General features: G+C 40.9%; 2 protein-coding genes and 1 non-coding gene across 9 annotated transcripts in view; all 3 read right to left on the reverse strand.

The window, feature by feature from the left end:
• Positions 1 to 15,798, reverse strand: part of TBCD (tubulin folding cofactor D) — a 266,851-nt gene extending 251,053 nt beyond the window's left edge. Inside the window, exons 1-2 of one of the 7 annotated variants that reach the window (XM_044983298.1) lie at positions 11,695 to 11,752; positions 7,516 to 7,734 (exon numbers count right to left, since the gene is read on the reverse strand). In XM_044983298.1, coding sequence (XP_044839233.1) covers positions 7,516 to 7,734; positions 11,695 to 11,737 — 262 coding nt within the window. In that variant the 5' untranslated portion in view covers positions 11,738 to 11,752. Of the gene's footprint in view, positions 1 to 7,515; positions 7,735 to 8,370; positions 8,710 to 11,694; positions 11,753 to 15,697 lie in introns of those variants that run through there. The other 6 variants (XM_044983304.1, XM_044983301.1, XM_044983300.1 and 3 more) reach the window with 6 other exon arrangements.
• FN3K (fructosamine 3 kinase) lies at positions 12,820 to 22,841 on the reverse strand. Its single transcript, XM_044983310.1, has 6 exons — positions 22,479 to 22,841; positions 19,304 to 19,455; positions 18,664 to 18,755; positions 17,155 to 17,237; positions 15,698 to 15,820; positions 12,820 to 15,018 (listed from the first exon to the last, which is right to left on the reverse strand). Exons 1-6 carry the CDS (start codon positions 22,617 to 22,619, stop codon positions 14,680 to 14,682), a joined length of 930 nt encoding a protein of 309 aa, XP_044839245.1. The 5' UTR covers positions 22,620 to 22,841; the 3' UTR covers positions 12,820 to 14,679.
• On the reverse strand, positions 21,576 to 21,698 carry LOC123347106. Its single transcript, XR_006573059.1, has one exon. It is a non-coding gene; the product is annotated as a U6atac minor spliceosomal RNA (small nuclear RNA).
• Positions 22,842 to 23,846: the final 1,005 nt, after the last annotated feature.

Below are 23,846 nucleotides of genomic sequence, written 5' to 3' on the forward strand. Positions count from 1 at the left end.
AGCCCATGTAGTCAGTACCCTGCTTCTGACACTTTAGAGAAGTGGTTCTCTACCAGGGGCACATGTACTTCTGGGGGTACACAGAAGTCTTCCAGGGGGTACATCAACTAATCTAGATATTTGCCTAGTTTGACTATAGGCTACATAAAAAGCACTAAAGAAGTCAGTACAAACTAAAATTTCATACTGACAATGACTTGTTTATACTGCTCAATACACTATACACTGAAAGGTAAGTACAAAATTAATATTTAAATTGATTTATTTTATAGTTATATAGTAAAAATGAGAAAATAAGCAATTTTTCAGTAATAGTGTGCTATGACACTTTGGTATTTTTATGTCTGGTTTTGTAAGCAAGTAGTTTTTAAGTGAGGTGAACTTGGGGGTATGCAAGACAAATCAGATTCCTGGTAGGGGTACAGTAGTCTAGAAAGGTTGCGAGCCACTGCTTTAGAGGACAGTGTCAAAACACCCTGTAATGGACAATTATGGAATATTCTGCCCACAGATTACTGTATATACTCGTTCATAAACCGAATCTTTTTGGTAAACAACCGACACATCAAAGAGCGGGGGTCAGCTTATAAACGGGTCTACACCAAAATTCAATGATTTTAAACTCTATGGAATCATTGAATTGATATCCAATACATGGACATTTTGTTTACCTGGAGCATCTGCAGGCATGGAGCCCCTCAGCTCCCTGTTGTCCCGGTTCGCCATTCCCAGCCAATGGAAGCTGGGAACGGCGAACCAGGGCCACAGGGAGCTGAGGGGCTCCTTGCCTGCAGACGCTCCAGGTAAACAAAATGTCCCACCAGCGGCTTACCCTGACAGGCCGAGAGCCAAAGTTTGCCAACCCATTTATTGATGTAAAAGCAGCAAAGAATCCTGTGGCACCTTATAGACTAACAGACGTTTTGCACCATGAGCTTTCGTGGGTGAATACCCACTTCATCGGATGCAAGTGACGATTTATTGATGTCAATACTGCAGCCTTTTAAAGTTGCAAAGGCTTTGTTTAGTGGACTAGATTGGCTTGAAATGGACCTCATAAGTCTCGAGCCAATATGAAAATATAACATGCAGAACCGATGGAATCTCTAATAAAATTGAAATAGCCTATTATCCCTACAGACATGACAATCTACAGGGCTGCTCTGAAATAAAGAATAATAATTTGACAGTGATAAAGCAGGTGACATTCCTATATAAAGTCCTACAAAATCTATAATTACAATAATCTAATTTTCATACTAGTAGTTAAAATGAACAGTGAAATCAATGAAAAAGGTCTTCTTATCATGCAGCGTTCAAACTTAAAGTTGTTGAATATGCAGAAGCAAACCATAATTGTGCCGTTGCTCATGAATTCTGTATCAATGAGAAGCAAGTAAGAAAATGGCAAAAAAATAAAACACTAAAAGACATGCCAAGAAGCAAGAAAAAATGTCCAACGAGGTGCGCATCATTTCCTGAGCTAGAGAAATAGCTCAATAATTGGGTTGTTGAATGTCAACAAAATGGGTACACTGTCACTAGAACTGGAATTCGTCTGCGTGCTCTGCAAATGTCGAAAGACGACAAATACAAGTCATTAAGCCATCAATGTTTGTCGCATCAGTGGGTTGGTGTACTCGCTTCATGAACCGTCATGGTCTCTGTCTTCATCAATGAACAAAGATAGCGCAAAAGCTGCCTAGAGATCTAGAAGAAAAAAAAACTGATTCTTTCCAAAGTTTTATTATAAAATATGAAAAGGAATATGCATTTGAACTGTCACAAATAGGAAATATGGACTAAACACCAATGATATTCGATCTCCCGAGCAACAGAACGGTAACCAGTGTTGGTGAAAAAACAGTTTTAATTAAAACCACTGGCCACGAAAAAAATCCATTTTATGGTGGTTTTATCATGTTTGGCAAATGGATCAAAGCTCCCTCCTGTTATTTTTAAAAGAAAAACCTTGCCTAAAAACATGAAATTTCCTGCTAGTGTCATCGTACATGCACACAAAAAGGGATGGATGGATGAAAGTGGGACTACTGAATGGCTGGAAAAAGTGTGGAATAAGATACCAGGAGCACTTTTCAAGAAACCTGCTATGCTCGTTTGGGACATGTTCAGGGCACACAAGATGGATGAGGTGAAAAATGTGGCCAAAACTATGAAAACTACTTTGGCTGTAATACCTGGAGGCTTAACTTCAGTTCTACAACCACTTGATGTCTGCCTGAACAAACTCTTTAAAGACAAGCTATACAAAATGTGGTCTGAATGGAAGTGCTCAGGCATGGCAAAGTTGACAAAAGCCGGGAATCTTATGAAGCCCAAAATCAATCTGGTCACCCAGTGGATCAAGGACACGTGGGTGTCCATTCCCTCGGAAATGGTAGAAAAATCATTTAGGAAATGCTGTATCAGCAATGCACTCGACGGGTCAGAAGATGATGCCATATTCGATGATGACACAACATAGGCTGATGATAAGAAGGAATCTGACTCTGAAGACGACCCTGCCGACATCTACGATGACAATGCAGGTGCAGCTGTGACTGAAGCCGAGTTGGCGAATCAGAGACTGATTCAGACTTTGAAGGATTTTAAGACTTTTTAAAGTCTCATATTGTTCTGAGTTACTTGTTTTATATATCCATTTACTGATTTTAAATATTGACTGTAATTTTGAAGGTGAATACATATTTGTTCAGTTATTATTATAACAAGTTTTTTGTTAGATTACATTAAAATAATTCTAGCAAAACTTTTGAGTGTTTCTTGTGATGCCAGCTTTTAAAATATAGCAGGGGTCAGCAAACTTTGGCTCCCGGCCCGTCAGGGTAAGCCACTGGCGGGTCGGGATGTTTTGTTTCCTTGGAGTGTCTCTAGGCACAGAGCCCCTCAGCTCCCAGTGTCCACGGTTTGCCATTCCCAGCCAATGGGAGCTGCAAGAAGTAACTGTAGAAAATTCTCATTTTACACATAATGGTATCTAACCCATTTTTTAAACCTGCTGAATTCTTGGATTCAGTGATACCTTTTGACAGTAAATTCCAGATTATGCATTGCATAAAAAAGATATTTCCTTTTATCAGTGTTACGTGTGTTACCTTTCAGATTCACAGGACAACAACTTGTTCTTGTGATATGTTTTCTGACTGGCAAAGCACACTGAAGAGATATTTTCGCTGTACACAGTGATGATCAAGTCTTTTTTCCTGAGCAGCTACAGTTAATTTAGAACCCAGCAAGCATCCGTGAGTTGTTCTAGTAATTCCTTCCAAAGTGCATTACCTTTTATTTGTCAGTGCTGAGTTTTATCAAGTGGACTCACCCATTCTTCTGCAGGCTTCCTGCTTCTGATATACTTTGGGAATCTTCTATTTGTTTTTACAGTTTTAGCTACTGGCTCTTCAAAATCCATTCCAGTCCTTTAATTTTCCTCATAATTTCCCATAATGTAATTTATGTTCCTACTTGTGGGCTTCACCTGGATCAGATTTCCAAGTTTTAAAGGATTTGTTTGGCTTGAATAGCCTCTCAAACCTTGCCATTTAGCCACACTGCTTTACTACTTGCCTGCTTGGTTCCCATTTTGTTCAGCAATATGCATACCTTCTGAGGCTCTTCTTGGTTTGGTTTTGTTTTTTAAGTAGCATCCATGTCATCTCAAATATTTTAAAAAACTTCTTTTACTTTTAACTTCAGGACCTTTTTGACTAGTCTGCATTTTACTGAAGTCTCCCTTTCTAAAGTTTAGTGTCACTTTATCCCTTTTCATGGATGAAAAACTGGCTTTAGTTATCAGTCTTTGAATATCACAAATTGAACATGCATGGTAGACTTTTTGTAAACTCTTGAAATACACAGCTAAGTAAGATTTCACTGCATTTTCACACATGGATCACTTAGCTGCATACTTAGTATTTGTAAGATGCATAGGATTCCATAGAGCAGCAGAGTGAGGTTTCCCTCTCTGCACCACACAAAGCATGCAGTAACCCTTATTCAGTCCTCTCTACCCTGAAGGATCTATAGACAACGTGCCTACTCCCAAGTATACCGTACGAAGTTCACAAGTACTTGTGAAAATTTGCTAACACATAGTTAAGGAAATGATAAAATATCAGAAACAACATTATATACAATTAATACAAAAGATGATAGACTGGAACACTATAAAAATTAAAGTGATGTTTGTTGATTTAAAAAATTGAACATAACACATTATAATACATGTGCATCTAAGGTTGTAGACCTAGATTTTTTGTACGATACACTGTACTACACTGTCTGAAAAACAGAATGCAATTGTATAATTAGAGACTACTGTGACCCATATAAAGCAAAGTTAAGATTGCATACACACAACCTTAACTTGGGCATTTCTTGACTTGAGTACTTAATCACACAATCTTAACATTCTAATAATAAGTCCTCTTCCACGAAATGTATGTTCAATAGTAATTATGTCAAACAGCATACAACCTCAGGAATAATATTTTAAAAAGCCAAAAATATAATGTTTTCTTGACATTATCTAAATAATTGCTGGAGAAAATAAGTCACTTATTCACTATTTCCATATTTGTACAGAGCTGAATATGTATCATGACAATCTGGCCCACGCAATTGAGATCTCCCTCAGGTATCTTTGCTGCAGGCATCACCTTTGGTAACTATCACGTCTCTGTGATACTTCTCTTAACTTCATCACAGTAGCTGACTAATATACTCTATACACCTACAGGACCTTCTATAGAGGAATCTTAAACCATTTCACATACACCTCTACCTCGATATAACGCGACCCGATATAACACAAATTTGGATATAACATGGTAAAGCAATGCTTCGGGGGGCCAGGGCTGCGCACTCCGGTGGATTAAAGCAAGTTAGATATAATGTGGTTTCACCTATAACGCGGTAAGATTTTTTGGCTCCCGAGGACAGTGTTATTAGCAAGGTAGAGGTGTATAACAGTGATTTAATTTTCACAATACCTCATGACATACACCACTACCCCGCTATAATGCGGTTGTGGGGAGCCAAAAATCCCTACCGTGTTATAGCTGAAACCCCATTATATTGGGATGGGGCAGCAGGGCTCTGGCGGTGATTTAAAAAGCTCCGGGCTCCAGCCACTGCGGGGAGTCCAGGCCCCTTAAATCGCCGGCGAGCCCCGCTGCCACAGCCCCGGGGTAAGGGCAGCAGGGCTCCAGCGAGATTTAAAGGGCCCAGGACTCCCCGCAGCAGCCGGAGTCCCGGACCCTTTAAAGCGCCACCAGAGCCAAACTGCTATCACGCTATACGCAAACCCGTGTTATATCGGGTCACATTATAGTGAGGTAGAGGTGTACTTAAATATTAGTCATATTTTACACATGGGAAAACACACACAAGACGTAAAGCCTAAGTTTTCAGAAAACATCCACTAATTTTGGGGTATCTAATTTGAGTCACGGTTCTGATTTTCAGAATTGCTGAGCACCTACAATTCCTGTTGACGTCAATAGAAGTTGCAGATGATCAGCAACTCTTATTTACTTTCTCCACACTAGTCATGATTTTATAGACCTCAATCATATCCCCCCTTAGTCATCTCTTTTCCAAGCTGAAATGTTTCAGTCTCATTAATCTCTCCTCATATGGAAGCCATTCCATACCCCTAATCATTTTTGTTGCCCTTTTCTGAACCTTTTCCAATTCCAATATATCTTTTTTGAGATACAGTATTCAAGATGTGGACATATTATGGATTTATATAGAGGCAATATGATATTTCTAAAGGCTCTTTTCTAAAGCATATTTTTCCTTTTTGCTTAGCACAGCCATGAACTCTTACTCCCATGTTCTTTCCACCCTGATCTTTTATTCCTTGTTCATCATTTTATCTCTCTCTCTCATTATATATATATATATATATATAGACTCTATGCACTGAATTCCCACCCACTCCCCAGATATCAGGGCAACAACCCTTTCCTCAAATCCCTCCGAAAGTCCTACTTTTGTTAGGAATCAGCCCCCAAAACAAATGAACAGAATTTAAAGTTTGAGGAAACTTACCTAAGCAACTCATTCTTCAGGGCCTCACACTACCTACTTTCTATGCCCTTCCTACACTAAGGCCTGGTCTGCACTGGGCAGGGAGGGGGGGAGAGGAAATCAGTCTAAGATACGCAACTTCAGCTACATGAATAAAGTAGCTGAAGTTGACGTACCTAGATCTACTCACCGTGGTGTCTTCACTGCAGTGAGCCAACTGCTGCCGCTCCCCCATTGACTCCACTGCACCTCTCACGCTGGTAGAATACAGGAGTCAATGGGAGAGTGCTCAGGGGTTGATTTACCGTGTCTAGTCTAGACACGATAAAGCAATCCTCACTGGATCGATCACTGCCCGCAGATCCGGCAGGCAGTATAGACATACCCTAAGCTTTTCAAAGCACAGGTTGTCAATTGTCTTGTACAGTCACAAGCATGCTGTCAGTATTTGGCAGACAAGAATAATCTAATCATGATACAATTCAGTCAGCATAGTCTAGAAATAGGAATCAGGGAACAGCCACTGTCTTTGAGCAGTTGGTGTCTACAGACTGTTCTTGCTTAATTACCTCCCACCACTCCTGGTACAGTTAGCAGCTCTCGAAGAGCTCTTCCTGAAAAGAGGAGAGGTCTCTCAGGAATCCTAAAGTGACCAGCCCATTTCTGGTCTCCTATGCACCATGATCATAATTTCTGTAACTGTGTTCCAGTTGTTCTTTAGACCAGAGTTCCAAGCAGGCCACTGCCAGCCTTTGTCCACTAACCGAGAACTCCCTATAAAACAGCAAGGGCCCTTTAGCTAAGGGAGAAGTTATTGAACATAGTTTTACTCTGAAAAACTAGGGCCTACATGTCTCAATTTGAGCACACAAAGCTAGTAAACACATTGGATAATTTAAGCTTAAATTACTTGTCAACAGTCACACAGGAGACAAGCAGCTAAATTGGGATCAGAACTCAGATCTTCCAACTCCAAGACCTGTGCTTTAACAGCTAGATGGCAATACTTCATTTCATAAAACCAATAATCAAACAGCAGTATTACAAGCCCAGGAACTAACTAAAAAGGTCCACTTCCCGCTTGCATTGACTTCAATGCTACTAGGATCGAGCCCAAGGATAGATAATTCACCCTTAAAAGTCAATTATTAAAAAAAAAATATCTAAACCCACTGCTTGTTCATTCTGGAATGGTTTCCTTGATTCACTGAGAGGATCTTGTGTTATATGACAGTTCAAACAGCCAAGATAGCACTGTCTCCCATTATCACAACTAATAAGCTTGGTATAGCTATCTGGAAGATAAAGTCAATAAATAATAAAACTAATCTTCCTCTGAATAATTGTAAGAGCAAGAATTGGTCTAAAAACATTTGTTTACCCCTATCCTATGAGGTTATTTCAACCGACATAAAAATACACTCCCTATAGGCTGTACATCCTCAAACCAAGAAATCTTACCTATAAATTTTTCAATTGTCACCTCTCGTGTTCCCAGATCCCCATACACTCTTTTCAGGCTGTTAATTAATCCTCTAACTTCTTGACTCTCTGCAAAACTCTCCAGTATATTTCCCCTGGCAATGACATCTGGCTCCTGGCATCCACCTTCCTCTTGTTCAGAGCCATCCCCGTTCATCTCACTCAAAGCCATTTCCAAAGCCAGCAGCCAATTCTTCCCTGGTAACATAAGAGCAAACAAGCATTTACAATTTAATTAAATCCCACGAGGCAAGGTGAGATAAAAGAGGGGCTGCCACCACCCCAGACCCAACATTCCACACGAGGGAGTGGGCAGGACTGAAAGAGGGGTCACCATCCCCTGAGACCCAACATCCCATGCCAAGGGGTGGGTGGGACTGAAAGAGGGGCCACCACTCCGGGGTGCTGGAACAATCTGGTGCTGAACCCAATTGTAAACACTGGATATAACGGAATGTACTTCAAGCCACGGGGTGTGGCAGCACCCCTAGTTCCGGCACCTATACCACCCCCACCCTCCCGAGACCCAGCATCCCACAGCTGGGGAAGGAGGTTTGAAAGAGACGCCATCCTCCCCAGGGGCCATTCTTCTCCTTGCTGACTCCCGCTCCATCTTACACCAGGAGCCACTCCCACGCTGCAGGTCACTCTCTCGTGGACCCCTCCCGCCCGTCCGCTCCGACACGCGGGATGCGGATGCCCCACCGCCCCAGCCCCGCCCCGCCGCAAGCCCCCATCCCGCCGCGGCCCGAACTCCCACAGCTCGCCCCCCGAGGCTGGGAATCACTGCCGGATAGGAAGTGCCATCTCCCCCATTCCCCGGGGACTCCTCACGCCGTCCATACGCGGAGCTGCTGTACCCGCAGCCACGGGCGGGGCTTCTCCTCCCCGCTGGCTGGGGCAGTGCGGAACCAGGGGCCCAGGAGCTGCCGCGTTACCCTGGCAACCGCTACTCCGCTACCGGGGCCTCTCAGCGGACAGAACCTGCCTGTCCCGTGCTCAGCCCTGCCCGACTTGCCTCTCGGCTACGGGGCGCCGCGCGGGACAGAAGAACGTAGGCACGGCTCAGTTCCTGAACGCGGCCGTTCCTCTCCTTGCCGCTGCAGCCGAGAGGGCGGGGAGTAGGCGGGCCTTGCAGAGACCCAGTTCCAGGAGCTCCACTCACAAGCGTGGAGGGGGTGGGGGTTGTGGGAACAGCCTGCCTCATTAGCCTCAGATCCACAGTGGCTTGCCAGACAAAAGCACTGTGGGTGGTGTTAAATGTCTTCTCACGATGATACAAAGGAAAGTTCACAGAGTTCCAGGGTCTAAAATGTTGATGACTTTTGGGGAGGTAGCAGCCACTCCACTGCCCCCCATTAGCTATGTAGTCCTCACCAGTGAGAGTCACACTGGGTCTGTGTGCCAGGCAGGTGTTACTTACACACACACACACACACACCCCTCTTCGTCCAGCATTTGCTAGTTTTAGATGCCCAGTTTGAGATGCCTGGGGCCCTGTGCTCAAAAATGCTATGCATCCCCAACTCCATTTGAAGTCAGTGGGAGCTGCCAGCTCTGAGCACCTCAGAAAATCATAAACTTTAAGATCAGATCCTACATATTTCAAAGCTGGGTGTTCCACAATTCAACATTCACTCACCTTTTTGAAAATTTTGGCATATATCACTTGCTAAAGGAGGTCATTGTCAAGGCAGGCATTAGAACTCAGGTGTTCCTGGCCTCTAGCCCTGGGGGGCAGCACTTATACTAGGCGTTAAGAGTCATCAGTGAGAACCCTTCTTTGACAGCCTTTGGAAATAGGTACACATGCTATAAGAGGTGATTGAGCTAATCAGTTCTGACTAATACTGTTACACTCCAATAAAAAAAGACTGTAGTGTCTGCCAGACTAGTCAGCTGGTCGTCAACCTACTTGTAGAGCTTCCCTATCAAGCCTTGGATTTGCTCTGGGTGCATGTGACCTGTTTGCTATGCATTATTAGACTATCCAAAATTCATACTAGGATGTCTATGGTCCCAAGATAGCAGCTTTGTCCAGATCAGCAAATGTAGAACCCTGCTCATACCAGTAAGAGCTGCACTGAGTTTGTTTCAGGAGTCACTCTGCATAGGTTGTAAGCAGAATGGCTAGCAGACAATCAGATCACTCCATTTATGATCCTATTTCATGAGCAGTTGCATGTTGTCTGCATAGATGTTCAGGGCCGCCCAGAAGGGGGGGCAAAGGGGGCAATTTGCCCCGGGCCCCGGGCTCCGGAGGGGCCCCCAAGAGAAGAGCGGAGGCTCCCGCCTCCGCCCCTCTCCTGGAGCCTCGGCGCATCAAGCGCCGAGACTCCGGCCGAGCCCCTGAGCCCCGCCCCGCTCCGAGCCGCGTGGTGAGGGGGCGGGGCTGGGAGCTCCAACGGCTCCGCTCGGCGTGGAGCTCACAGCCCCGCCCCCTCACCACGCGGCTCTGAGCGGGACGGAGCTCAGGCCCTGCCGGCTACGCGCTCGGTAAGAGGCCGGGGCCGGGGGAAGAAGCGGCGGCCGGGGCCGGGCGGGCGGCCGGGGGGAGAAGCGGCGGCCGGGGCCGGGCGGCGGCGGGGGGGAGAAGCGGGACCCGCTGCCGTCGAAACGCAGCCCGGTCTTCGGCGGCGGGGGGCCCCTTCTGTTCCGGGACCCGCCGCCGAAGTGCCCCGAAGGCCCGCGGCGGGGACCCCCCCCCCCGCCACCGAATTACCGCCGAAGACCGGGCGGCGGGTCCGGCTTCAGCGGTAATTCGGCGGCGGGGGGCTCCCGCCGCAGGTCTTCGGGGCACTTTGGCGGCGGGTCCCGGAACGGAAGGGCCCCCCGCCGCCGAAGACCCCGGAATCCTCTGGGCGGCCCTGTAGATGTTTAGTCCATACAGAAACATGCAGTATATGCTTTAGCACAGAATAAGACAATGGCCAATCCTGAGCCAAATCATATTCAGTCCTGGAAATAAAATGAACTGTTTTCATACAGTCCTTCCGGGGGGGAGTGTCACTGTGCAGATCCTAAAAATGGCTGCTACCACATGACAGTGGTCACCTATGTTAGGAACATCAACACCTTCCACCTTGATGCCTGGCCCTATCAGGAAGTGCATCACCATATGTCCTATGCTTTTCCAGGGATACCTGGGCAAGAGGATACCAAAATAAAAGAAAAGAAAAAAAGGGGGTGGAGTGTTAGGATATAGATATTCAGGCCTGTCTGTAAAGGCCTATATTTTAAGAATTTAGGTACATGTTTATCATTAGCTAGTTATAAAAATATAAAAGAAAGAATCAAAATCACTGTCTGCCTGTGTAAGAGCCTTCTCTCACTGTGACAGTCTGAGGCCCTGTTCTTAAGCTAAGGCCTTTGGCTTAGCAGTGGGAGCAGCCATAAGCTGGAAAGTGTACGGTCACATCCAGACACATTTCAAACCAGTCATATTGAAATAAGCCAATCTATCACCTCCACATAAAGGGAAGAGCCTAGAAGATTTAGAAGGAAATTTAGTTTGATAGTTTTCTGTTTGGTAAGAACTCACTTAACAATAAACATAGTTGGGAAACCCTTATGTCTTTATAGATGTAGTTGTGAAATCCTCACTTCTGTATTGTTTTGTTATTATAGTTCCCACTTTGCTATTGTTTATTTGCATGGTCCCTGTCTGGTTCTGTGATTGTTTCTATCTGACATATAATTAATTTTGCTGGTTGTAAACTAATTAAGGTGGTGGGATATAATTGGTTAACTAATCATGTTACAACATGTTAGGATTGGTGAGGTAAATTTCAGTAAAATATTAGTTAACGTATAGCTAAGAATATTACTATATACATTAGGGGCAAACAGGAAGTAAGTTGGGAATCAAAAATAACTAAAAAGAAACTTGGATTTAAGCTTGCTGGAAGTTCACCCCAATAAACATCAAATTGTTTGCACCTTCGGACTTCGGGTATTGTTACTTTCTGTTCTCGTGAGAAGGACCAGGGAAGTGGAAGGGTGAAGGAATAAGCCCTCTAACAAGTATCACTGTGCAGATACTAAAAGTGGCTGCTATCACAATAGTGATCACTTATGTTAGGAATGTTTCTCTTCCTACTGGCTATTACCTATCCCCAGAAACTCTCCACCTCAGTTAATTCCAGCCCAATAGCTCACCCTCCAGGCACACTTCAGCTCTATTCCAGGACCTTATTCCCATCCACTGCTGTGTTCCCTCCAAGAACCTAGCATCCAATCTTCCACTTTCTCCTTCCTGCCATGTCTCCTGTTGTTGAGAGTCCCATTACCTAACAATTCCACCCCCTCCCAAATAACAGTCCCATCATTAGTTTCAACTTCACTAACCCAGAAAAGCTATAATCACAAGATATAGAAACATCAGAATCTTGTTAATGCAGTCCAAGTATCTAGATTTTATTTGATGTGCACATGTTAATTTCACATTTTACAAAGTAGTACATGTATTTTAGTTCACATTTTAGGTAATGCATTTAGCTCTCATGGACTTTATCATCTCAGATCTGGATTCTCAATCCAATAATTACATAATCAATTTAGTTATAAACAAGATTATTCCACCTTTCCATTTCAATCACAGAAGCATAATCACTTGAATTATTTGTGATAACTTAGCCTCATTTTAACTGAATTCAGAAGCAGTATGGTTTTTAATCTAACCTTCTGGTTCTGCCATTATATTTATGAACAATGAAACTTGATTACTGTCCCAAGTTTGAGACTTTAAAGTGAGATGATATAAATTAAACAAAATTAAAAACATACAAAAATAGATAAAACAAATCTATGTTGTTTCAATAGCTGCTGTGATTTATTTAATTGGAAGGATGATGTTTTTCAAGTTGTGATTCATAATAGCAGTGCTAACAAAAGAAAAGTGGCAAAGTTTATTTGATCATTTTAACTCTGTTTTACTCATTTGTCATTATAAATCTTTGGAAGCCTACAATTACAGGCATGATCCCTCCCAAAACACATATTCTTATTCATGTATGTGTTTGTGGGATTTTAATTATAACTGCTTTCTTTCCTTACCACTTCTTTTATTCCATTAAAAGGGTAATTAGGTTTGTTGTTATATGCTTGCTCACAATTCTGGGCTGCTAATACTACATCTATTTGGACACAAATCAGACATCAAGAATTACAACATTCAAAAACCAGTAGGAGAGCACTTCAATCTCCCTGGACACTCAATAACAGACTTAAAAGTGGTCATTCTTCAACAAAACACTTCAAAAACAGACTTCAACAAGAAACTGCAGAACTGGAAGTAATTTGCAAACTTGACACCATCAAATTAGGCCTGAATAAAGACTGGGAGTGGCTGAGTCACTACAAAAAGTAATTTTTCCTCTGTTGATACTCATCCCTTCTTGTCAACTGTTATGAACAGGCCACATCCACCGTAATTGAATTGGCCCATTAGCACTGACCCCACACACACACACACTTGATAAGGCAACTCGCATCTTTTCATGTACTATATATTTATACCTGCCTACTGAATTTTTCACTCCATGCATCTGATGAAGTGGGTTATAGCCCACAAAAGCTTAAGCCCAAATAAATGTGTTAGTCTCTATGGTGCCACAAGGACTCCTCATTGTTTTTGCTGATACAGACTAACACAGCTACCCCTCAGCAACCTACATCTATTCTGTTTTTTAAAGCTAAAGAGAGCAAGCAGAATCTATTTTAAAAGAAAAGCTACTCAACAACTTGAAAGAGTGCTAGGAACCAAGCGCTAACCCACCACTCTGGTCACTATGGTGCTAGCTATTCCCCCTGTAGTGGATTTAATTGGGAGAGGGTTGTTAATTAGGCAGGAGGCTGCTGAGAACAATCAACCCATCATCAGGGAATAGTGGAAGAAGAGGAAGGAAGTACAAGGGGAAGAGACAGGATACAGAATTAAGAGATCTCTCCCCCTTCCTCCCTGGAAAGCAGACATGGGGGAAGTTTATGTTCACATGTATGTTACTGCACAAAGATATACTGATGAACTGTTGGAGGGGACTTAATAAATAACACTCTGGTGCTTATAAATCTGAAAAGCATCCTGCCTGTTTGCAGTGCTTCAAAGGGTAGAGAAGGCAGCCCTGTCATAAACAATTACAGGGACTCTGCAAACAAGTATAAAACAATTACATTTTGGACCTCACCATTTTGACAGTGTGCCTTTACTTTAGTAAATCAGCAATGATGGAATATGGTAGTTTCTCCAACTATCTATTCAGATTAATTGTATATAACTTATATGTATTGAGTACCAATCAATATAGTATTTGGAATTGCTGATTTCTTCTTCTCAAACAGCTAAGACTGTTACATTGCAGATAATTTTTTAGTATGTTTTTTAAAAGGCTGGTTTAAATAAAATATATTGTTATCTACATCTCTTTTCTGTTTATATATTTCATTCTACAGTAGGCACAGAGACCTACTCTTAGGGGGTATCAGTTGAACTGAATTTTTCCTTTAGAAAGGAAAGTCATAAATTTTAATTTAAAATAAATGTAAGAAATACTAACTCATAGACTGCACTATGCAAATGAATTAGGACACAGTTCAACTGCCCTCAAAGCCAAAAGAGTTTCTCACTGACTTCAACAGATGTTGAAGCTGATCCTTTAGAAGGTAGGTAGAGGGGAACGGAGGAGAATAGAGAAAGAGGAGAAAAGTAAAATGGAAAAGCAAGAGGAGGAAGAGGAAGTGATAAATTAGTGATTACTTCCAATACCACAACCCCACAATAAAATCCTTATAGGGCAGGAAGGGCAAAGAGTGATGAAAGAGTGGGGAAAACTAGGTTATCCCATGGAGAATGAGATTAGGCTGTCAATCAAACTGCTTTCAACTGAATAACAGACTGTGCACAATCTCCTAACTCACAAGTGAGAATATATGCTAGTAAACTAGAACATGATGCAGAAATTACACAACCACTGCAAGCATTTAGTGGGCTCAAATGTGTACAAAGACCCCCTCATCTTTACATCTGCCGTGTGGGATTCTCATCAGTGTTTCACTCTTTCTAGCTTGTGTTGCTATCAACAAGTAGGCCACGTGAATTAGTAAGAGGCTGTGATAGATTCTCTTTGAGGGACACCCTCTAAATGGTTATTTTAAGAGCTTTCTCATTACATTTAGAGTAGATCCCCTGTACTCTGTCCCAAAATGGTTCCAGTGGTTTATATAATTAAAGAGCTGGTACAACTTGTTTCGTTTCTCAAAACCTGGAGCTTTGGGGATTTTACTGTGGTAGGCAGAGAAGAAAGAGCTGCTAAAGCCACCAAACATCCCAGCAATCGCTAAGTCAAATTCAGAATGGCCATAGAAGGAAGCAGGGTCAAAGACAATTGGACCAAAATCATCCTCGGCAACATTTCCTGCCCACAAATCCCCATGAAGAAGAGCGGGGACAATCTCCACATCACAGAACATCTCAGGAATCTTCAGCTGAAAAAAAGCACGACCAATCAAGCAAAAACTATAACATGACCAAGGAAAAAAACTAAAAGGAAATAAAGTACAAACAACAGAATAAATAAAAGTTACTGTCTCTTTTCAGTCATTATGAAGCCCTATTCAAGCTATAGTCAATGGATGCAGAAGCAGGTCAAAAGTGTTAATCAACAAGAATAATTCTGATTCACTTCAGGCAGAGTTTAATCTTTCGCTAGCACCCACATTCGCTATTGTCATATTGCTTATAGGCATGGACAATACAGGTTATCACAATAAATAAATAACAACTTCCTTTCATTAGAACAGTCCTAAGAAATAAACAAACTTTTAGCACCAAAATCCTGAGTCTCCTGTGCTCACTGATGTACCATTATGGAACAAATAACTATAAACTTGGTGCTTTAGTGTCAGAACAGAACAGTGATTCTGAAAACCAAGCAAGCAGCCACCTGGTCACTTTCTCATTTTAAAAGGCTAGTACAGTGACATACACCCTTTTTTCTTAACTCTGGCATCAGGACCTTAAGTGAAATTAGACCTGTTTACTAAAAGCCACATAAAGTTTGCCATAAGAATTGTGTAAAATTCCACTGACATATTTCTCTTGTATATTTTTTATAAGTACAATGGACCTTTTATCTCTATGAGACACACTTGTGTATTTACCTACCTTAAGCTGTGACCACAGTTCTCTTGCTTCTCGGTCTCCATAAGCTTTCTCAATCAAATCCAATTGAGCTTGGAGTCGGTGACATATAAAGAAAGTAAGCCAATCACTTTGCCATTCATTCACCTGGAAAATAAGATATCAAGATTCAGGTAATCATGATCAGTTGAAGAGGAAACAGCACTTTAAAGATTTTCTGCTGATATATCCATAAAATTAAACTGTATATTACTGATACTATGGCCTGTTGCCTTGCTACCTGGGTGCTTGTAAACTAAAGAGGGTCAAGGCCTAGTCAGTTCTGGGATGGGTGACCACCAAGAAAAAATTAAGATGCTGTTAAATATTCTGTTGATCATTAATTTAAGGCTATTCTTCCATCTGAGTCCACATTAAGGAGGAGTTATCTTTGATATGAGAAATAAACCTAAGGCTCTGGGCACTTGCAGATATTAAACATCTCTTAACCCTTTAGCCAAGTTATATTGGCTTTGTATGTTAGCTCTGGATAGCCCAAATTCCCCCTGACATTTCAGTGAGATAATGGTTCTCAAATTGTGGTTCAGGGACAACTAGTAGTCTACAAAGTCCTTCTCAATGGTCTGCACGGTTAAATATTTTGGTTGAAATTCACCCCTGTGCAGAGAGCCAGAAGAAGGTCCATGCACCATATAAAGCATGCTCTGAGGGTTTTAAGTGGAATTTAAGTGTTGCATAGACTTTGCCACTGGCCCTTTGGATGGGGGGAATTTCACCTTTTGAGAACTATGTAGAGGGTTTTGGGAGAGGATGGAAGTACGGTAATTTGTGAAGGAATTCTTTTCTTAGCAAGCGGAGAATCAATGAGTAGTCTTCACTTCCTGTCCAAAACTGCTGTGTAGGCTTGCTTTGTGCTGCCAGGTTCCACCGCAGAAGTGGCTGTATTTCAGTAATGGTTAAATTATTCATTTTTTGATGTGTATATATACACACACACACAAATAAATTACTTTAAAAAATAGTATTATTACAGTTGCAAAATTAAGCACTAAAAATATTAGGAAGCTCAAACAAAAGTTGGGAAATGCCAAATCTAAGAAAGCCCATGTAACTTAAATTCTTCTTCCTCATGCATATGCGTTAGGATCATGTAAAAAATTATATACTATTTTTTCCACAGGACTCCCACCTTCTTGACTGCACAGAATAGGCACTGCTCAGTGACTGAGACAGAGTTATGTAATTAATTTTTTAAATAGGAACAAAACCTTGTCAGTCCAAGAAAGTAACAGTCCTTTGCAGGAAAACAAACCCCATCTTTTCCCAAGTTGGAGGTAAAATTTATATTTTGTTTATACCTTAACTTTTAAGATTAAAATGAAACAGTGAGAACAAAAGTGGTGGTTAAAACAAGCCATTGAATATAGAATTTGTGTTTGATTTTAATGTGTAATAATAACTTTCATAGAGCTGGGACTTACCTGCTGTATAAAGCCACAGCATGTGACTGTATGGAATCCAAATTTATCCAGATATTGAGGTTCAGAATGTCCTGCACCTTTACCTAACAAACAAAAAGACTGACCATGTCCAAAGGGCAAACCAGTTTTTTCCCCCCTTCAATCCTGAACTTTGCAAAAGCAATAGGTTTATTAATCCAGTTCTGATATGACTAGGCAGAAAAAAAAAGTGGGAAAAAACATAATTAAACAATAGGTCAACTAAATAGTTTAAAACACTAATAATAATAATTCTGTGAATGAATATGTAGGTTTTTTCTTTGGGGGAATCACAGACCTATTCAAGATGGGAGTAATAAACCTGGGATATTTTTCAGCTAGGGAAACTGAGGTACAGTTAGGTTAATTGACTTGATGAAGGGCACAGAGCAAGTCAGTGGTAGAATCAGGAACAGAACCCCAGGTCTCCCAATTTGTACTCACCATTTTCTAACCACTTTACCCTGCTGCCTCCTAACCAAAACTTTTGACTGTGTGTCTCATACTGTACATTATTTCAGACAGATCAGCTATCTACCACCTCACTCACAAATATTGTAATTACTTGGTAGTAGGCATACCACTATAAGGCACATTCTGTCCTCCCCAGAAATCAATGGGACCATGCATACACAACTAGGTGCAAAATCTGGGCATCAGATTTGAACACTACTAACCCTGAAATAGCCAATGATCTTGCTTTGCTTCATGTGTTGTTCAGTGGGAATTGGATCAAGCTGTAGAAAAAGTCATTGAAAAGACTCCCATTGACTTAAGTGGCAACTGGATCAGAACCTTACTGAATTAACTTTGCCTTCAAGAAGAGCAGTTATACTCACTGGAACTAACTTATCTCTTTATTAAGCTAAGTATACATTCCTTTATTATTTTAATTAAAATGCAATGTATTTTACTGCACGTGTGAGTTGTAAAATATCTCTAGTGTAAGTAAATGTGAATTTCTGTATATTTTGTATTAAATGGTATTACATGTTATAATAACAACTTAGCTGTATCTGACCTATAGACATGTTTAATAATAGTTGTTTTTTTACTTTGTTGGTTCAAAAACCTTCAGGGGATTATATCTTGATAGTACAGGATGATGAAAAGCTTACAGGGATACTGAAAGGTAAATCTGACCCAAAATTTTTATTTTGTTTTTTAAAAAAAATCACAAAAACTAAAACAAATAGACATCTTTTTATTATTGTCATTTTTTATTATTATATTATTATTATTTAGCAAAGTAGAGGCAAAGTAAAGAGTTAAAAATTATTTCAGTTTAGTGTTCTATGGATCAAAAGATACTTTGTATGTGTGTATATATATATGTATATATGTGTATATTTGATATTTTAGCAGACAGTGGCCCTTTAAAGTGGTTTTCTCCATTCATAAGAATTATAATGCTACATGTGTTTAAATATTGTGTCATATCCAGAATCGATTATCCCAGTATTGCATTAGTACTTTAAATCTATACTCTACCAACAGTGTTTCCTTCCTTTTTTAATTTCTCTCCAAGTTTCTGGTTGTGAAGGTGAAGATCTGCTATCTGCTCTCCAAGCTTTGCAGAGTGTCTGTAAGATGAGAGAAACAAAACCATACATTCTTTATCTGTCAATTGAAAATATGCCTTTAAACACCATTTATTAAATAAGAGAGAATTCAAGATCAGAGAAAGCAGGGAGCAACTCTAAAGCAGGAGGCAATTTAAAAATCAGGAGAAAGAGAAAGCAATAGAATAGGTTAACTTGACAGTAGGCAAATAGCACCTCTCAAAGATAAGTTAATTGTCTGAGAAATGTACAGATACGTCGCATGGCTGCTATCTGTCAGTAAAATCAAATAATAAATAATATAAAATAATAATAATAATAATAATAAAGCTGCTCTGACAAATGTGAACAGTCAAATATAGACCACATATTGCTGAGAATTTGGCCTAGAAACTTGATTGTTGATTTTAATTTAACTTTTACTTTTTATTTTTACAATTATCAGACACACAAGTGATATTTGCAGAAGATAGTGAATAGACTCTTTCAGATTCTCACTGACACAACAGAGTTATAAGCAGAAACTCTCAAAATCACAGTAACAAAGGAAGTATGAAGTTCAGACATACTTGTTGAGATTTTTCATCTTCAGGTATTCCATGACAAACATTGCACCCTCTCCTGGAAGGTCAATCACTTTAATGGGCTGGGGCACCCTCAGGATGTTGGTTTTCTTGATAGCTTCTAAACTTGCCATTTCACCTTCAAACATTTTTCTAGCCTGTTCAGAAACAAGAATTTCGCTGGGGCAAATATCCTTGGGCTAAATTATGTAATTTCTGCAGTAGGTGTATTGGAAAATATTTATTGTTATAAATCTGAATCTATTCATCCTTCATAATAAAATTTAGCAGCAAATTAGCAAGGCTTCAGTCCCAGACAGGGTAGATTTGTTTGATTGTATTGTTATTGCTTTTCTTGCAAGTTCAGCACAGTACAACATGTTACACAACTTAGCACTGTAAATGCTCAAAGCATCTATGTGTAGTTAATCTCTGGCCAGGCCTCATACCTAGGTACAGCAGGGTTATCAGTGGGTTAGAACCCAAAACTTTCAACAACAAAAGTACAACCCCCTGCCACTTGAAATAAAGGAGTAAATCCTTAGACTGTGACTAAGCACCAAGCCCCTAGAGGGAGATTGATCACATTAATTAAGTCTGTGTACTGCTGAATAGTTTGACCTTCAAAGTGACAGTATTACTCTTTCCACCCATTTTTAATTGTATATTTTAGAATGAAATAACCCAGACTTATCAGTTTCCTGTATACTGAAATACAAATGAATGGCTGAATTTTTTGTTCTGCTTTTATTTAGTAACAGAAGAGCTAAGAGTATATGTCCTGGAAAATTAAAGCCTTTTCCTTCAAACATCCCACTGAGCAAAAACTGCAGCTCCCACATTTTCTTCTGTAAGGAAATTTTACCTTTCTGCTAGATGCTTGCTGCATAGCTGATTTCTGGGTTCAGGAATAGAAATCTCTGAGAACTTTTATGTTACTTTTTATTCTCTTTTAGGAAGATAAGGAAAGGGTTTGTCTGTCTTAGGTGCTCACATGCTCTTATTACCATAGTAGCTAAACAGCTCACAATCTTTATCCACACAACACTCCTGGGAGGTAAGGGTGTGCTAATATCCCCATTTTACAGATAAGGAACTGAGAGATTAAGTGACTTGCCTATGGTTACACAAGAAGTCTGTAGCAAAATAGAGACTTGAACCCAAGTCTCATAAACCCTAAACTATTGCCCGAGGCACTGGACCAGCCTTAATAACAGTATAGAAAGTCAGTCTCTTCCTTATTGTAAAATGCCTATGTGCCCAACCCTACACTCCTTACACAGATAACTCCCCATTGAGGTCAATGGACACTTTGCTTCAGTAAGGATTATAGACAGGATAAGGCCTTTAGTCCCCAATTCTACTACTTATTGTGATTGCCTTATTGAGGTCAGTGGGGATCCACACAGATGGAGGAACCCATTTACATGCAACAAGCTGCAGGTACAGGTATTAGTAAGGAATACAGAGATTGCATCTGCAATATAATTTGGGGTTTCTTGTTTAAATTCCTTGGGTTGTGGAAAGATTAATCTTTTTTCCTAAAAAGGAAGATGAAGAATAAAACAGGTTTCTAGATAGCCTGGAGACTTTTTTCCAATTATATTTCAATTATCTTTTAAAGAATTTTTAAACTCTTACTGGGTTGTACTGTGTTAATCAAGGTTTTTACAGCAATCAGCTGATTGCTGATTTAATTATCGCATGCACACACAGAACCATCTGGTAAACCTAAACAATTGGGATCTGATGACTTAGCCTTCTCAGACTCCTGGCGAAAACATTCTAACTCAGCAAAATGTTACCAACCGCTTAAAAAATCTCCTAAATGTGATAGAAACAAAAATCCCAACATGCACAATTAAACTGATTTCTTTCTCTTCTCCTGGCTGAGGCAGTCTTTCTATTTTTCTAAAGCAGACTCCACTAATGCGGCACCAATACCTCCTACCTGAAAGCAGGTTCCAGCAGATAGTAGTCAAGCACTTGCCCCTAGGCTGGATCTCCCTCATCTCCTCTGTGCATCTGGATTCCACATGTTTCCTCCTAAACTCCCATTTCTCAACTGTAAATTGACTGTCTTGTTCTGACTAGATGACCCAATCCACAAACATCACAGTTGAATGACAGTATTCCCAAACTTATAGGGTGTTTGGAGCTGGAGGTTTAGTTAAAGTTGGGGTTTTTTTAGTTTTGCCTTAACATGAAACAATTGTTTATTATTTTGGAATTGTACAAAACATAAGGGATACAAATGCAGGGCTCTAGGCATCCTTCCCAAAAGTGATTAGGTGCTATGAGTAAGTGGCAAAGCCTGAACCATATGTGTGTTGAAAAGGCCACTACAACTCTCTCACTCTTATCAAGGTGAGTGCTAACCTTCTCTCCTTTCATATCACACAATTTAAATAATTATACAACATAACAGTGGCTCGCATGCTCCCTTGCTTCTGTGAATAGAGGGTAGAAAAAATTAGAAGATCCAGGATGGTGGCTCACCAGCACCACAGCACACTCCCTTCTTCCTCCCCATGCCATGGGGAACAGACTCTATGGGTAGGATCAGAATGGGTGGAAGTGGAGTTTAGGACATAGTCCCTCCTTCTCCCACAACCATTCAAGGATTCCTAATACTGTCAGTATTAACATATTTCAGTTTCTACTGCATCAGGTGAAACCACTTTCTTAAGGGGGATTGAGGAGCAAGGATGGATACAGAAGCCAATGGGAGCATATCTCCTGTAGGAGTTATGTTGCCATGGTGCCAGGAAGCACTGCAGATGCTCAACAAAACCCTTTCCCCAATAAATGAATGTTTTCTGCTACTGGAAGCTCATGCTGTTCCCCAGCCCTGTGTGGGAATAGCCATTTCAGGGATGGTATTTGGCCCAATAACAAATTCTAAGCACAAGGGCAACTGCTCTGCTCTATGCTTTTTTATGCAGCAGTGTAAATTCTTTTGCACCTGGTATTGCAAAGGAATGTCAAGTTACTTTACAACAGCATTACAAATAAACATTAACTGAGCCTGCGATCTAAAATGTGCTTTAAAAAGATTTCAGTTCTTAAATGGAGAAAAAATACATTAAGCTTGAAAACACACAATTTACAATCATCAACAAACATCTCCAGACAATTATGCACATTGCAGTAAACATACAGTAATATTATTAGCATTAACCTGAGGCTTGTGATTGATTTTCACAAACACTCGCCCACTGTCAGTTTCATAGCTCTGCCCTTGGCTAATATACCCTCCTCCTGCGCTCCCAAATGCCTTCAGAAAGGAGGTCTTCAGTTCGGTTTTCAGGAGCTTTTCCATTGGCTAATTCCAGCCCGTTGCAATTGTTTCTTCTTAAATCCACTGCAAAACAGGATTAAAGGTCTGGGTCCTTCCTTTTTTTGCTGTGTCTTTGCTATGAGGTAGAAATTGACACACACCAAAGAGAAAAATAACAGTTGATAGAAAAACCACATCAGTTAATTCCCCAAATGTTTATTTCTGGAGATTAGAGCTTTACTTTAAAATATAGATATTTAGGAAATATTGAATTTGTTGGAATATCCTGGGGTCCTTCGATGGCTGTCCCGAGAGCTTCTGGTATTTGTAGTTCCTCTCGCTAAGTAATCAGTATGGACTGAACTCTTCTTTGCCTCCCCTCTGCTCACATGAGTACCAAAGAGATAAAGTTTAAATCATCAACCACCAGAGGGAGCTCTGCAATGAAAACTACACAGGATAACATAAACTGGTTGTGTTTTATGAAAGACTGTGCAAGAGGCAGAGTTTGGTGGTGGTGTTGTACGTTAGAGTGACCAGATGTCCTGATTTTATAGGGACAGTCATGATATTTGGGGCTTTGTCTTATACAGCCGCCTATTAACCCCCAACCCCGTCCCAATTTTTCACACTTGCTGTCTGGTCACCTGATTGTAAATGTTTAAGATCAGGAGACTCAAAGGCCTCAATATAACCACAAATCAGCAAACTGGGATATGGGAAAAGCGATGATCTTTCCCTGTTCATACTTGCTTTGTATAGACTAGGAACCATTGCGTCTCCATTGACACATTAGACCACATGCCTTCTTCAGGGCCTGGCCCTGCTCCCATTAAAGTCAATGGAAAGATTCCCATTGCTCTCAATTGGAGCCAAGTGCCACCAAACCCTTTTATAGACAATGGAGGTTGATGGAACTGAGCATTTTTCAGGAAATGCTCAGGATCAAGATCTTTTTTGAAAATTTAACAAGGGGGTAATGAAGGATGGCATCAGGGTGAGAGTTGAACTTTCAGTACTGAGTGAGAGATGTTATCCTCTGCTATGCCAGTGCTGGACCTCAACACAGCTCTGCCAATAAATCTCAACCTTAAAAGTTGCAACCTCTGCAGCTATTCCAGATCCTGGGTCCCCACAAAGCTCTGACAACACATTTCCATCTTGAGGGGCAGCAATCCCTGATATTTCAGTGCTGGGCCTCACCTGAGCAGAAACAGACAGTAGAAATTAATTGTTCCAAATTATGGAGAGGTTTTATGATGCTGACCA

Source organism: Mauremys mutica, chromosome 12 (assembly GCF_020497125.1).
Source record: "Mauremys mutica isolate MM-2020 ecotype Southern chromosome 12, ASM2049712v1, whole genome shotgun sequence".
NCBI lineage: Eukaryota > Metazoa > Chordata > Testudines > Geoemydidae > Mauremys > Mauremys mutica.